This window comes from Oncorhynchus masou, chromosome 12, assembly GCF_036934945.1.
Source record: "Oncorhynchus masou masou isolate Uvic2021 chromosome 12, UVic_Omas_1.1, whole genome shotgun sequence".
In the NCBI taxonomy this organism is placed as follows: Eukaryota; Metazoa; Chordata; class Actinopteri; order Salmoniformes; family Salmonidae; genus Oncorhynchus; species Oncorhynchus masou.
In genome coordinates this window covers 62,159,588-62,172,105 of record NC_088223.1, presented here as the reverse complement: position 1 = coordinate 62,172,105, position 12,518 = coordinate 62,159,588, and the positions used below count along the sequence as shown (strand labels likewise).

Here is a 12,518-nt window from a genome sequence, read left to right as displayed (position 1 = left end):
TTCCAAACAAATCTTTAAAAATAAGCCCATTGATATTAATCTACGATTGTATCCAGGAAAGCCAGGTGATAGTAATTCTAAGAGGGATGTGTATTCTCCCAGAATAACACTGTGAAGCCCATTACATTCAAAAGAGCCTCTTATAGTAATGCTTGAAAACATTTTATGCTCCAAAATCTGTGTTTCCTGTAAATGGGATGAAGCGCATTGTTTGTATAAACTATGTTAATACCTTCATATTCATATAAACAAACAAACAATTTAAAAAAAAAGTGCTGGTCTAAGTTTATTGTGTACAAACAAGCCAAGCCAATGGAATCACATCAGTTGGTTAGAGTATGTGCCATCTTAAGCTATTGTCTTTTTATAATGAAGCAGAAGTTGTATTCCCACAACGTGTTCAGCAAAATAAGACACAGTTAACTGAAAATGAACAAAGACACTTAGACAGACGAGCATAGATCGGAGTACAACACTAAATATGATGAAAGCCAATACTTCAAACAAAATGTCAAACAAATTTCTTAACAATTTATAGCTTTACATTACACTTCAGAGTGTAAACACACGCGGGCACACGCACGCACATACTGTATATAGGGGTGATATATTGTTCATATTCAAATAGAAATATTATTGGTTAAATTGTAATCAATGTTGTCGTAAAGGTTCAAATGATCACAGTCACAGTAACATAGTATTTCTGCAATTCTTTAGTCAGTAAAAAATACCCTTTTAAGCTGAGTTTAACATGAGGAATATGTATAAAATTGCTTAATAACACCGATTTTCTGCTTTTTACAAATGTTATTTCAGTCAGTGATGAGTCCAGATGACACTTGTTCCACACAGAAGATCAAAACAGATATCATAGGAAGAAAAAAGCTTCCCATATAAATCCAACTGTACAAACATTATGTTGAGGTCGTACAAGAGAAAGTGCCCAAAAATGTTACCATCAAAAGACAATGGGAAATAAAAAGCACTTCTCATTTTAACCAGCTCACAAGTCTTGAAATTGATGATTAAAAAAATGACACTGCTTATAGACCTCCCTCTATGAGGAGAGGAGGCAGTAGTATATTGGCGGCGATTCTGCACCATTTGACCAGGAAAAGCTTTGCATGGCTCTTGCAGTATGAACATTAACTAATCCCAACCCAACTACTGTTTGTATTAATTAATGTACAGCACAGCTCGCCCCTCAGCTCACCTCTACAATCTCTGTCGACTGTGGTCTGTATATCATCTGTCCCAGGCTAGGTCTAGACCCGGGTGGTGGAGTGGGAGTGGGGCAGGACGGTGGAGTTGTACCCGGCTGGGAAGGTGCTGTAGGGGTGCATGTTGGGCAGGCCCATCAGGGAGTTGGGGATCATTGTGATGTTGTTTGGCGTCATCAGGGGGATGTCGTCTGGTGAGCGGCGCAGGGTCAGGGTGTAGTCCATGTTGGGGGAGAGGTGCAGGGGGTCGTGTAGGTCAGGGAGGTCGTGGAGGTCATGCAGGGTGTCACACTGGTTCATCTGGCTGCACTGGGTCATCTGATGGGACAGGCTCTCGTCGGTGGTGGTGTGGCTCACGTCGTTGCCGTTGCTCTGCCGCTGGGGGCTGGCCTGGTGGGGGCCACCGTGGCCACCCTGCCGGCTGCGCTTGTCCTTACGGTAGTAGAGCGCTGCGAAGGCCAGCACATTGAGGAACAGCAGCGAGGCACCCACAGCGATGGTGACACTCAGCTCAGTAGAGTAATCTCTGGGGTTAGCCACGATCAGAGGACCCGTCTCCTCCCCATCACTGCTGTGGGCCGTGGAGACAGGCGGACGCTTGGTGGTGCCGGTTCTCTTGCCGTTGGAGTTGGTGGTGTCCTGGGGAGGTACCTTGGTGGTGGTGGAGGTGTAATGGAACATGTCATGGAGGTTATACAGGTGGGGCACCAGGTGCTTCCAGAAGGCTACCTTGGTGGCGCGGTAGTGGTCGCGGATGCGAGGCTTCAGGCCGATGTGCAGGTACAGCTGGTCATGGGGGTTGTACTTGGACCAGGCCACCTCCTCAAAGCGGTTGGCCTTGGTATGGATGAACTTAGTGTCCTGGGGCACTGGCTTGTTGGGGTCACTGCAGACATGCAATGAAGACGGGGGTCAAAGACAGGGCATCATTGATAACATACATAGAGAAGTTATTCTTTCAATTGCTTCATTATGGGAGATGTCAACTAGCCTCGCAAAGCCGGTGATCCCGCAAGCTTTCATTAAACGCTGCACGGATATCCATTCAGCGTTTAATGTAATATCGTGAGAACGGCAGCTTTGCGAGGCTAGATGTCAACAGGCAAGTTTTGCTGGTCAAAGCCAGTTGTAAGTTGACAAGACTGGTTGATGTACATAATGTCACAGTCTTTTTTCAAGTGCTAAGCATTCCCTACATCAGGGATGGGCAACTTTGATAGGGGCGGGGGCCACAAAAAAAACTCTGAACTCTTCTTGAGGGGCCGCAGCGGCTCTGCATACCCACATCCATACCCACACATGCAGTCAGAACTGGTCCTAGCCTTTTGAGGCGCGGAAGTGAAATTGCGTGTAAAACACCTTGTGAGCATATCATTTTAGCAGCCCCCATGTTGACAGAATTGAGAAAAAAACTAATTTGTAGAGTACATTTCCTGCAATTCTACACATTTTGTCATGGGGCAGAGGGGAAAAATTGCAGTTTTACAGTTAATTTCCTGCAACTATACATATGTTGCTATAGGGTGGAGAGAAATGTTTGCAGTTTTGAATATGAGATCTGAGTGAGAGTGATTAACAAAATCAAAGGGGGCCCCCGGTCGGTAATTCGACCATGATTACTACAAGTTTAGAAAACTGGCTAGACTAATTTACCAATCAATTTAAAAAAAAATCCTGACTCAGGCAAATTGAGGCAATGTCAGTGATTGATGCACAACCAAAATTCGAAATTGCACCTTGTGTATTCTGCTGTTCTAACTCTCAACAGTAAGTTGAGACCCCGCCAGTTGCCCATCCCTGCCCTACATCTTTCATTTCGGCCCATCTGAAACCCACTTTCTACTGAGCATCTGTGTCTACATCAGTGTTTACTGTAACATTTTTATAGAGACTAATTCCCGTTTTCTGCTGTGACTTAAGCAGAGGTGTAATGCAGCAAGGCTCCATTTTAAGATACATGTGAAGTGTGTCTATATGTCTATAAATATTGGTTCTTCTGCACAGGCTTCAATACAGTATAGAATATGATTAGGAAAACTCTTTCCATCTATCATTTATAGCATTTCTTAGGCAAATACAAACACAAATGGGAAATATGAAATAATGACCCCATCCTTTTACTATACAAGCATACCACAATCAAGACTGGATTCTGTCTGACCAGGTCTCGGGGTGCTGTACTGACCTGTCTGACCAGGTCTCGGGGTGCCGTACTGACCTGTCTGACCAGGTCTCGGGGTGCCGTACTGACCTGTCAGACCAGGTCTCGGGGTGCTGTACTGACCTGTGAGTCTGACCAGATCTCGGGGTGCTGTACTGACCTGTGAGTCTGACCAGATCTCGGGGTGCTGTACTGACCTGTGAGTCTGACCAGATCTCGGGGTGCTGTACTGACCTGTGAGTCTGACCAGATCTCGGGGTGCTGTACTGACCTGTGAGTCTGACCAGGTCTCGGGGTGCTGTACTCACCCACTCTTGGCAAAGTTGGTCCAGTAAGTCATCACCACAGCGCTGAGCATGATGTCGTTCCTGGAGAAGTTGCAGGGGAACAGGTCAGTGGCTCCCACCATGGGGATGCCAAACACATAGGGCACCTCGTCCCCGTGGGCTGAGTCCGACCACACAGGCTTCATCAGGCTCTGGCAGTGGTGGTAGAAGGCGTAGAAGTATGTGGGCGAGCCGTAGCGGGCGTGCAGGTCAGCCGTCACCACCGAGGGCTCCACCCACTGATGGTCAGTGAACAGGGCGACTAACGTCTTCCTCCTGGTGTCTGGGTTGTCCCTGTCAGCCCAGTCCGTGTACATGAACTTGATGGTCTCCCTCAGAGTGTCCTTCCCCTCCGGGTAGCCATACAGGCTGTCCACGAAGTCCGACACGGCGAAGTCAAAGTCGCTGCCGGACACGCCATCCTCCAGGTCCACCACATTCTCCACGAAACGTAGTCCCTCCCCCTGGTTAACGCCCAGCATGATGTCATAGTTGAGGAACTCGCCCTGCTCCATCAGGATCTCGGGGTCGTCGGGGATGACGTCACCATCAATGACGGGGCCGAAGGCTACGTGGTAGCGGGCTGGCTGGATGTCCTGCTCCACCAGCTCTCTGGCACTCTTCTTCTGCAGGCAGGACACCATGTCCAGGGTGTCCAGCACGTTGCAGCCCACCCTCTCAGCCAGCATGCGGGTGTACTTGACAGGCTGATAGTTGACGGCCCAGCTGGACAGGGCTGAGCCACTCTGGATGATGGCTCTGTGAAACAGGCCTGGGGAGATCATGGCACAGACAGACAAACACAGATCAGATGAGTGCTGTCTGGTCAACAACCATCTGATACAGAACATTTGTAGGCCTGCAGTTTAACATATTGTTAGCTTCATAGGATCTCTCTAGGTTCTGATGATGTCGGTTTTTAACACTTTTTGTGCTTACTGCACAGTTTTATCTGCGATGGTGAGAGACAAACCTCATCAACATCCCTTTTTAAAATCATAAAAATGTAATTTAGGTCTGTTCAATCTGTGCATCTCAGTTAATTGTCATTTTCCTTAAAATGTCAGATAAGTCCTTAAATAATATAAATGGAAAGGATGGAACTCTGAAAATCGTATTTATTCTAATTTATACACTGTATAATTCACAATTAAAAATAATGCTTAGTAAGTGGTGGATATGTAACATTGGCTATGCTAAAAAGGGATTTGAATTAATTAAACTCACTCAACACAAAGGGATCATATTTGCATACAAATTTGAGGAAACTCATCTGTGAGAGCACTGCTTTTGGGAAAGAGGAAAATTCAGTGACTCCACACAGTAGCCGTGTTGAAAATCTCTCTCTCTCCCTCTCTATGTTCAAAAATCAATACTACATCAGGGAGGATAGCAACTGATAATGTAATGAACTTCCAATAACGGAATAAACATTCTGAACACATAACGTAAAAATGTTTTTACTGATGTGTTGATTATTACATTAGAGTGGGTAAAAAGATAACATTAACATGCAGTGTTAGCTGTGCCACTAAATCACATTTTTATTCTTCACATACACATGGTTAGCAGATGTTAATGCGAGTGTAGCGAAATGCTAGAAATCCTGGTTTGAGTCCGGGCTCTGTCGCAGCCGGCCGCGACCGGGTGACCCATGGGGCGGCGCACAATTGGCCCAGCGCTGTCTGGGTTAAGGGAGGGTTTGGCAGGCAGGGATGTTCTTGTCCCATCGCGCTCTAGCGACTCCTGTGGTGGGCCGGGCACAATGCATGGTGACACGGTCGCCAGGTGTTTCCGCCTACACATTGGTGTGGCTCGCCTCCGGGTTAAGCCGGCATTGTGTCATGAAGCAGTGCGGCTTGGCTGGGTTGTGTTTCGGAGGACGCTTATCTCTCAACCGTCGCCTCTCCCGAGTCCGTACGGGAGTTGCAACGATGAGACAAGACTAACTACCAATTGGATACCACAAAATTGGGGAGAAAAAGGGGTTAAAGTAAAAAATAAAACAAGTAATATTCCCTTTTTTTCAGTAACAACTGACTGCACACTGTCATGGAAAATTAGACATACTATGCTGTTTTTAACCAGGCCTCTCCTCCTGGTTACACTAGTTACCATATCCCCCGCGCATCCCGCAAAGGCGGAGGAGTTGTTAACATTTACGATAGCAAATGTATTTTTATTACTGCGTTTTCGTCTTTTGAGCTTCTAGTCATGAAATCTATGCAGCCTACTCAATCACTTTTTATAGCTACTGTTTACAGGCCTCCTGGGCCGTATACAGCGTTCCTCACTGAGTTCCTTTCGGACTTTGTAGTCATAGCAGATAATATTCACATTTTTGGTGACTTTAATATTCACATGGAAAGTCCACAGACCCACTCCAAAAGGCTTTCTGAGCCATCATCGACTTGAGAAGTGGGTTTTGTCCAATATGTCTCTGAACCTACTCACTGCCATACTCTGAACCTACTCACTGCCATACTCTGGACCTACTCACTGCCATACTCTGGACCTACTCACTGCCATACTCTGGACCTACTCACTGCCATACTCTGGACCTACTCACTGCCATACTCTGGACTGCCATACTCTGGACCTACTCCATACTGCCTACTCACTGCCATGGACCTACTCACTGCCATACTCTGGACCTACTCACTGCCATACTCTGGACCTGGACTCTGGACCTACTCACTGCCATACTCTGGACCTACTCACTGCCATACTCTGGACCTACTCACTGCCATACTCTGGACCTACTCACTGCCATACTCTGGACCTAGTTTTGTCCCGTGGAATAAATATTGTGGATCTTAATGTTTTTCCTCAATCCTGGACAATCGGACCACCATTTTATTACATTTGCAATTGCAACAAATAATCTGCTCAGACCCCAACCAAGGATCACCAAAAGCCATGCTATAAATGCTCAGACAACCCAAAGATTCCTAGATGCCCTTCCAGACTCCCTCCACCTACCCAAGAATGTCAGAGTACAAAAATTGGTTAACCACCTAACTGAGGAACTAAACGTAACCTTGCGTAATACCCTAGATGCAGTCGCACCCTTAAAAACAAAAAACATTTGTCATAAGAAACTAGCTCCCTAGGGCCTCCCGGGTGGCGCAGTGGTCTTAGGCACTGCATCGCTGAGACTCTGGGTTCAAGCCCAGGCTCTGTCGCAGCCAGCCACGACCGGGAGGTCCATGGGGCGACACACAATTGGCATAGCGTCGTCCGGGTTAGGGAGGGTTTGGCCAGTAGGGATATCCTTGTCTCATCTCATTGTGCACTCGCGACTCATGGCAGGCCGGGCGCATTGCACGCTGACCAGGTCGCTAGGTGCACGGTGTTTCCTCCGACACATTGGTGCGGCTGGCTTCCGGGTTGGATGCGCGCTGTGTTAAGAAGCAGTGCGGCTTGGTTGGGTTGTGTTTCAGAGGACGCATGACACCTGACCTTCACCTGTAGCGATGAGACAAGACAGTAACTACTAACAATTGGATACTATGAAATTGGGGAGAAAAAGGGGGTAAAAATAATCTTAAAGAAAAAAAAGAAACGAGCTCCCTGGTATACAGAAAATACTTGAGCCCTGAAGCAAGCTTCCAGAAAATTGGAATGGAAATGGCGCTACACCAAACTGGAAGTCTTCCGATTAGCTTGGAAAGACAGTACCGTGCAGTATCAAAGAGCCCTCACTGCTGCTCGATCATCTTATTTTTTCAACTTAATTGAGGAGAATAAAAACAATCCAAAATGTATTTTTGATACTGTCGCAACGCTAACTAAAAAGCAGCATTTCCCCAAGAGAGGATGGCTTTCACTTCAGCAGTGATAAATTCATGAACATCTTTGACGAAAAGATCATGATCATTAGAAAGCAAAATCACAGACTCCTCATTAAATCTTAGTAATTTCTCCAAAGCTCAAGGGAAACACTCACATTTTTTAATACTTTTTCTCTTGACACATTGATGAAAATAATCATGGCCTCTAAACCTTCAAGCTGCATACTGGACCCTATTCCAACTAAACTACTGAAAGAGATGCTTCCTGTGCTTGGCCCTCCTATGTTGAACAAAATAAACATCTCCCTGTCCACTGGATGTGCACCAAACTCACTAAAAGTGGTAGTATTAAAGGCTCTCTTGAAAAAGCCAAACCTTGACCCAAACCTTTTTAAATCAGCCTATATAGAATCTCACATTACTCTCAAAAAAAATGAAAAGCAACTCACTGCCTTCTTGAAGACAATGTATACGAAACACTTCAGTCTGGTTTTAGACCCCAACATGGCACGGAGACTGCACTCGTGAAGGTGGTAAATTACCCTTTAAAGGTCTCTCTTTTGACTAACATACCAAGACTGTTTCAAGGACAGATTTTTAAAAATCAATATAACATTGCAAAAATCAGAAACTTTGTCCAACAATTATGCTGAAAAATTAATCCATGCTTTTGTCACTTCTAGATTAGACTACTGCAAGGCTATCCGGATAAAGCACTCAATAAACTTCAGTTAGTACTAAGCACAGCTGCTAGAATCTTGAGTAGAACCTCAAAATTTGATCATATTGCTCCAGTGCTAGCCTAGGGCTGATTTCAAGGTTTTACTGCTATTACGGGGGCTGAGTCATTGGCTTACTGGTGCTCTTCCATGCCGTCCCTAGGTGGGTTGAGTCACTGACGTGATCTTCCGGTCCAGGTTGGTGCCTTGGGGGAGATCTTTGTGGGCTATACTCGGCCTTGTCTCAGGATAGTATTTGATGTTTGAAGATATCCCTTTAGTGGTGTGGGGGCTGTGCTTTGGCCTAATGGGTGGGGTTATATCCTGCCTGGTTGTCCAGGGGTATAGTCGGACGGGGCCACAGTGTCTCCCAACCCCTCCTGTCTCAGCCTCCAGTGTTTATGCAGCAATAGTTTGTGTCGGGGGGCTAGGGTCAGTCTGTTATATCTGGAGTATTTCTCCCGTCTTATCCGGTGTCCTGTGTGAATTTAAGTATGCTCCCTCTAATTCACTCACTCTTCCTCTCGGAGGACCTGAGCCCTAGGACCATGCCTCAGGACTACTTGGCCTGATGACTCCTTGCTGTCCCCAGTCCAATTGGTTGTGCTGCTGCTCCAGTTTCAACTGTTCTGCCTGCGGTTACGAAACCCTGACCTGTTCACCAGATGTGCTACCTTGTCCCGGACCTGCTGTTTTCGACTCTCTTTCTCTACCGCACCTACTGTCTCTAACTCTGAATGATCAGCTATGAAAAGCCTACTGACATTTTTATTTGACCCTGCTGGTCATCTATGAACATCTTGGCCATGTACTGTTATAATCTCGACACGGCACAGCCAGCAGAGGACTGGCCACCCCTCAGAGCCTTTTTTCCCCTCTCTAGGTTTCTTCCTAGGTTCCTGCCTTACTAAGGAGTTTTTCCTAGCCACCGTGCTTTTACAGCTGCATTGCTTGCTATTTGGGGTTTTAGGCTGGGTTTCTGTATAGCACTTTGTGACATCGGCTGATGTAAAAAGGGCTTTTTAATACATTTGATTGATTGATTTTTACTTAGAGAATTGGCCATTGTTATATGCTAGTGTTTTATTGGGGTGATGCAGGCTTGTTGTCTTGTGTAACTTAGTTATAAGTCTGGGCGAACAGATAAGAGCCGGATGCAACTGCAGTATGTGACATCCCGTTTGTACTATCTGCAGGAACTCCCATGTGTAGAAAGTTGCAGGAAGGAACAGGCAATGTCAGCTATCTTAATCTACAAAGACAAGCTAAACACCTTTTATTCACTATGTTCCCCACCCTTGTTTGCACACATCTGCTAACTGCCACATAGAGTTTGGACTCTATAAAAGCTGAGCCAACTCTGTTAATTGAGCCTCAATTCAACACTGTTGAATTGAATCTTCAAGACTGAAGTGCATAGTTAACTGCTCCATATTTGCAAATCTTAAAAGTTGTTGTTTGAAGATTTTGCAGTCTCTCTTCCCTTCGAACAGATCAAATCCCCTATAACACCAAACCACATTCCTGAATCCTATCACTAAACTTGACTTTAGCAGTGATATCAAGACTTTCAATCTACATTTTGACCACTAATACACACCCACAACCCCAGTCAGTCAGTGAATCAATGAGTCTCTCTACATAAATATAAGAGAGCGAGAGAGCGATTTTCATGGAATTTTGTTGTTGCAAAGTACTTCTAAAAACTCAACTGATATGCATAGTTTTTTAATAGATATAACCCTGTGCAACATGGCCCTGGACTTTGATGGAAGGTAGGAAACAACATCTCCACCCAGCTGATCCTCAACACTGGGGCCCTTCTCCTGTAAAGGGTAATACATAAATGATTGAATAATGTCCTAGATGTACATTTGGCCGGAGCATCAGGATATTAGAGGTCAGTAAAGAAAACCAACCTCTCCAATTCCTGGGACAGAGCAACAATGCATCTCACCCAAAAGAGAGAAAATAACTATTGTTCAACTTTGCAACTATTTAAAACAAGGTTGCATTATGATAGATAAGGGTTCACCTAAAAGCATTTGTAAGTGCATTTATAAATGGAGGTAGATATTGGCTCACTATTTGGCAAACACTGTCCAGTTATTGCACTATTTTGACCAATGTGATAATAATTTGTAAATGTATTAGAAACCATGAATGGTTAAGTAACCGTTAATAACATAATTATAACCCCTTTATAAACCTTTTATAAACGGAACATTATTGTAAAGTGTTATCACTTACATACTTGACACACATGATTACATTGTGTATGTTTATTCATACAGTAATTGTCTTCACCTGCGATTTCAACTCACAACCTGGAATTTCGATCTTCCTGCTACACCACCATGTCTGTGTCAATGACTGATTTCACCTGTATTATTACACTTTGGACTTCAAAGTAAATGTAAAACTCGGTTAAAAATACTCTCTTGAAAAACTATTATATTTATCATAGTGATTCAGGAGTAACATTCAAACAGAATAATATGCCCCACCAACATTAGACAACTATTTTCAAAACCCAAACCAAATAAATAGCTGAAATAAGTCAATGAGAGAATAGTCATTAATTGATAACTAAAATAGCAGTGCAGATGGCACTCTTTTGATAATACATCTATGCACTTATAAGTATGAATGTGTTGGGGACTTGTGAAATTCTACAGACTTTGTTGTGCAGCAGAAAGATCAGCATACCCCAAATCCCAGGTGGGGTCATATTGAAAAGTCAGTACTAAGTTATTATGTCAAATGTAGTCCTATTGTCATAGATTTAAGATTTGTACACTATTTTAGCTGAACAGCATACCACTAACCTTAAAACCCCCATATTATTTAATGACTTTACTGATAATTGTTTGGCACACCTGTGACCAAGTGACAAAACCCTCCAGGGACCATGACACAACGTCCCAAGGACATCCGAAAAACGTCTTTGGGGACAGCCCTGGGAAAAACCGGGAGCTAGACAAAACCTCCAGGGGACCATGACACAAAGTACCAAGAACGTTCTAAAAACGTACTCGGGGAGGTCCCCAAGGCAACAAAACTATCAGAGGACCACAACATCCTGACCACTTTAGGCGACTATTTCATGACGTTCTGGGGACGTCCTAACAAATGTTTGTTTGCAGGGATGCTCCCTCGGGACAGTCACAAAACATCCTATGACTAGTACATTAAAGTGCTGAGAACATCGTATAAAGGTCCTGACAAGGTCCTCAGTGACATCCTGGTAACTTACTGGGAACCACACATCCCCTTAACCATCATGAAACGTCTCCTTGTGGCCATTGAATGGCCCATGGATAACATTGTATAGAACCAAATATAAAACTTTTCATAACGTGAGAGGGCGCTGTGAGTTATTTAAGATACTCTTTAAAGAGGTAGGATTTCAGATGACTCCGCTGTCCTGACTTTAGGGTGAAGCTTGTTCAACCATTGGGGTGCCAGGACAGAGCCAAGAGACCAGAGGTGGTGGAACGGAGTGCTCGGGTTGGGATGTAGGGTTTGAGCATAGCCTGTAGGTAAGAAGGGGCAGTTCCTCTTGCTGCTCCGTATGCAAGCACCAGGGTCTTGAAGATGACCAAAGCTTCGATTGGAAGACAGTGGCATGTGCAGAGGAGAGGGGTGACATGGGAGAACACAAGATGTTGAACACCATGGAGTTGTCAACCGTGATGGAGAGGTCTTGGAGCTGGGGACAACAGTAGTGAGAACACGTGGTGCAGACACAGATCCTCTCCACACTACCTGGTAGGAGCGACCTGCCACTGCCCTTCAGTCCCTTAAAGGATTCACTGTGATTATACTGTGTGATTCCAAGATGGCATAGCAGTGCAGACGTGGTTTGTCGTTTCTCCCATGTACATTTGGAATTTTTCGTTTTTTGTGTGTATATATATTTCAATCTCTTTTCTATTTTTAAATTAAATACACCTCCCGGCAACCCGCCTCACCCAAATGTGATAGGGATCCGCTATTTTTTTAGACCTTATAGCCAGAACCTCCATCAGAAGCTAGCCAGCTAATTAGCCACTAGCTATTTAGTCATTGTCAGCCACTGCTAACGGCCTTTACCTCCTGCACAGACTCCAGCCGCTTTTAGCCTGGATAATACTTGCCAGTCTGCCAGTATCGGACTGTTTTTCCACTACAAAGCCGGATTCCAGATTCCCTGGACCATTACTCCTGATCATCACAGCTGCCACCGAGTGGCCCAGCCCCGAAGTTAGCTCTGAGCCAGGCCCACCTCCCGGCCTGCTCAGTGATCACTTGGCTAC

At 45.0% G+C, this 12,518-nt stretch overlaps 1 protein-coding gene across 1 annotated transcript in view; it reads right to left on the bottom strand.

Annotated features, from left to right (window-relative positions):
• Positions 1-268: 268 nt before the first annotated feature.
• LOC135550592 (neuroligin-3-like) overlaps positions 269-12,518 on the bottom strand; it is a 31,610-nt gene continuing 19,360 nt past the window's right edge. Inside the window, exons 5-6 of the mRNA XM_064981541.1 lie at positions 3,690-4,479; positions 269-2,106 (exon numbers count right to left, since the gene is read on the bottom strand). Of these exons, the coding sequence (XP_064837613.1) occupies positions 1,266-2,106; positions 3,690-4,479 (1,631 nt within the window). The 3' untranslated portion in view covers positions 269-1,265. The remainder of the gene's footprint in view (positions 2,107-3,689; positions 4,480-12,518) is intronic.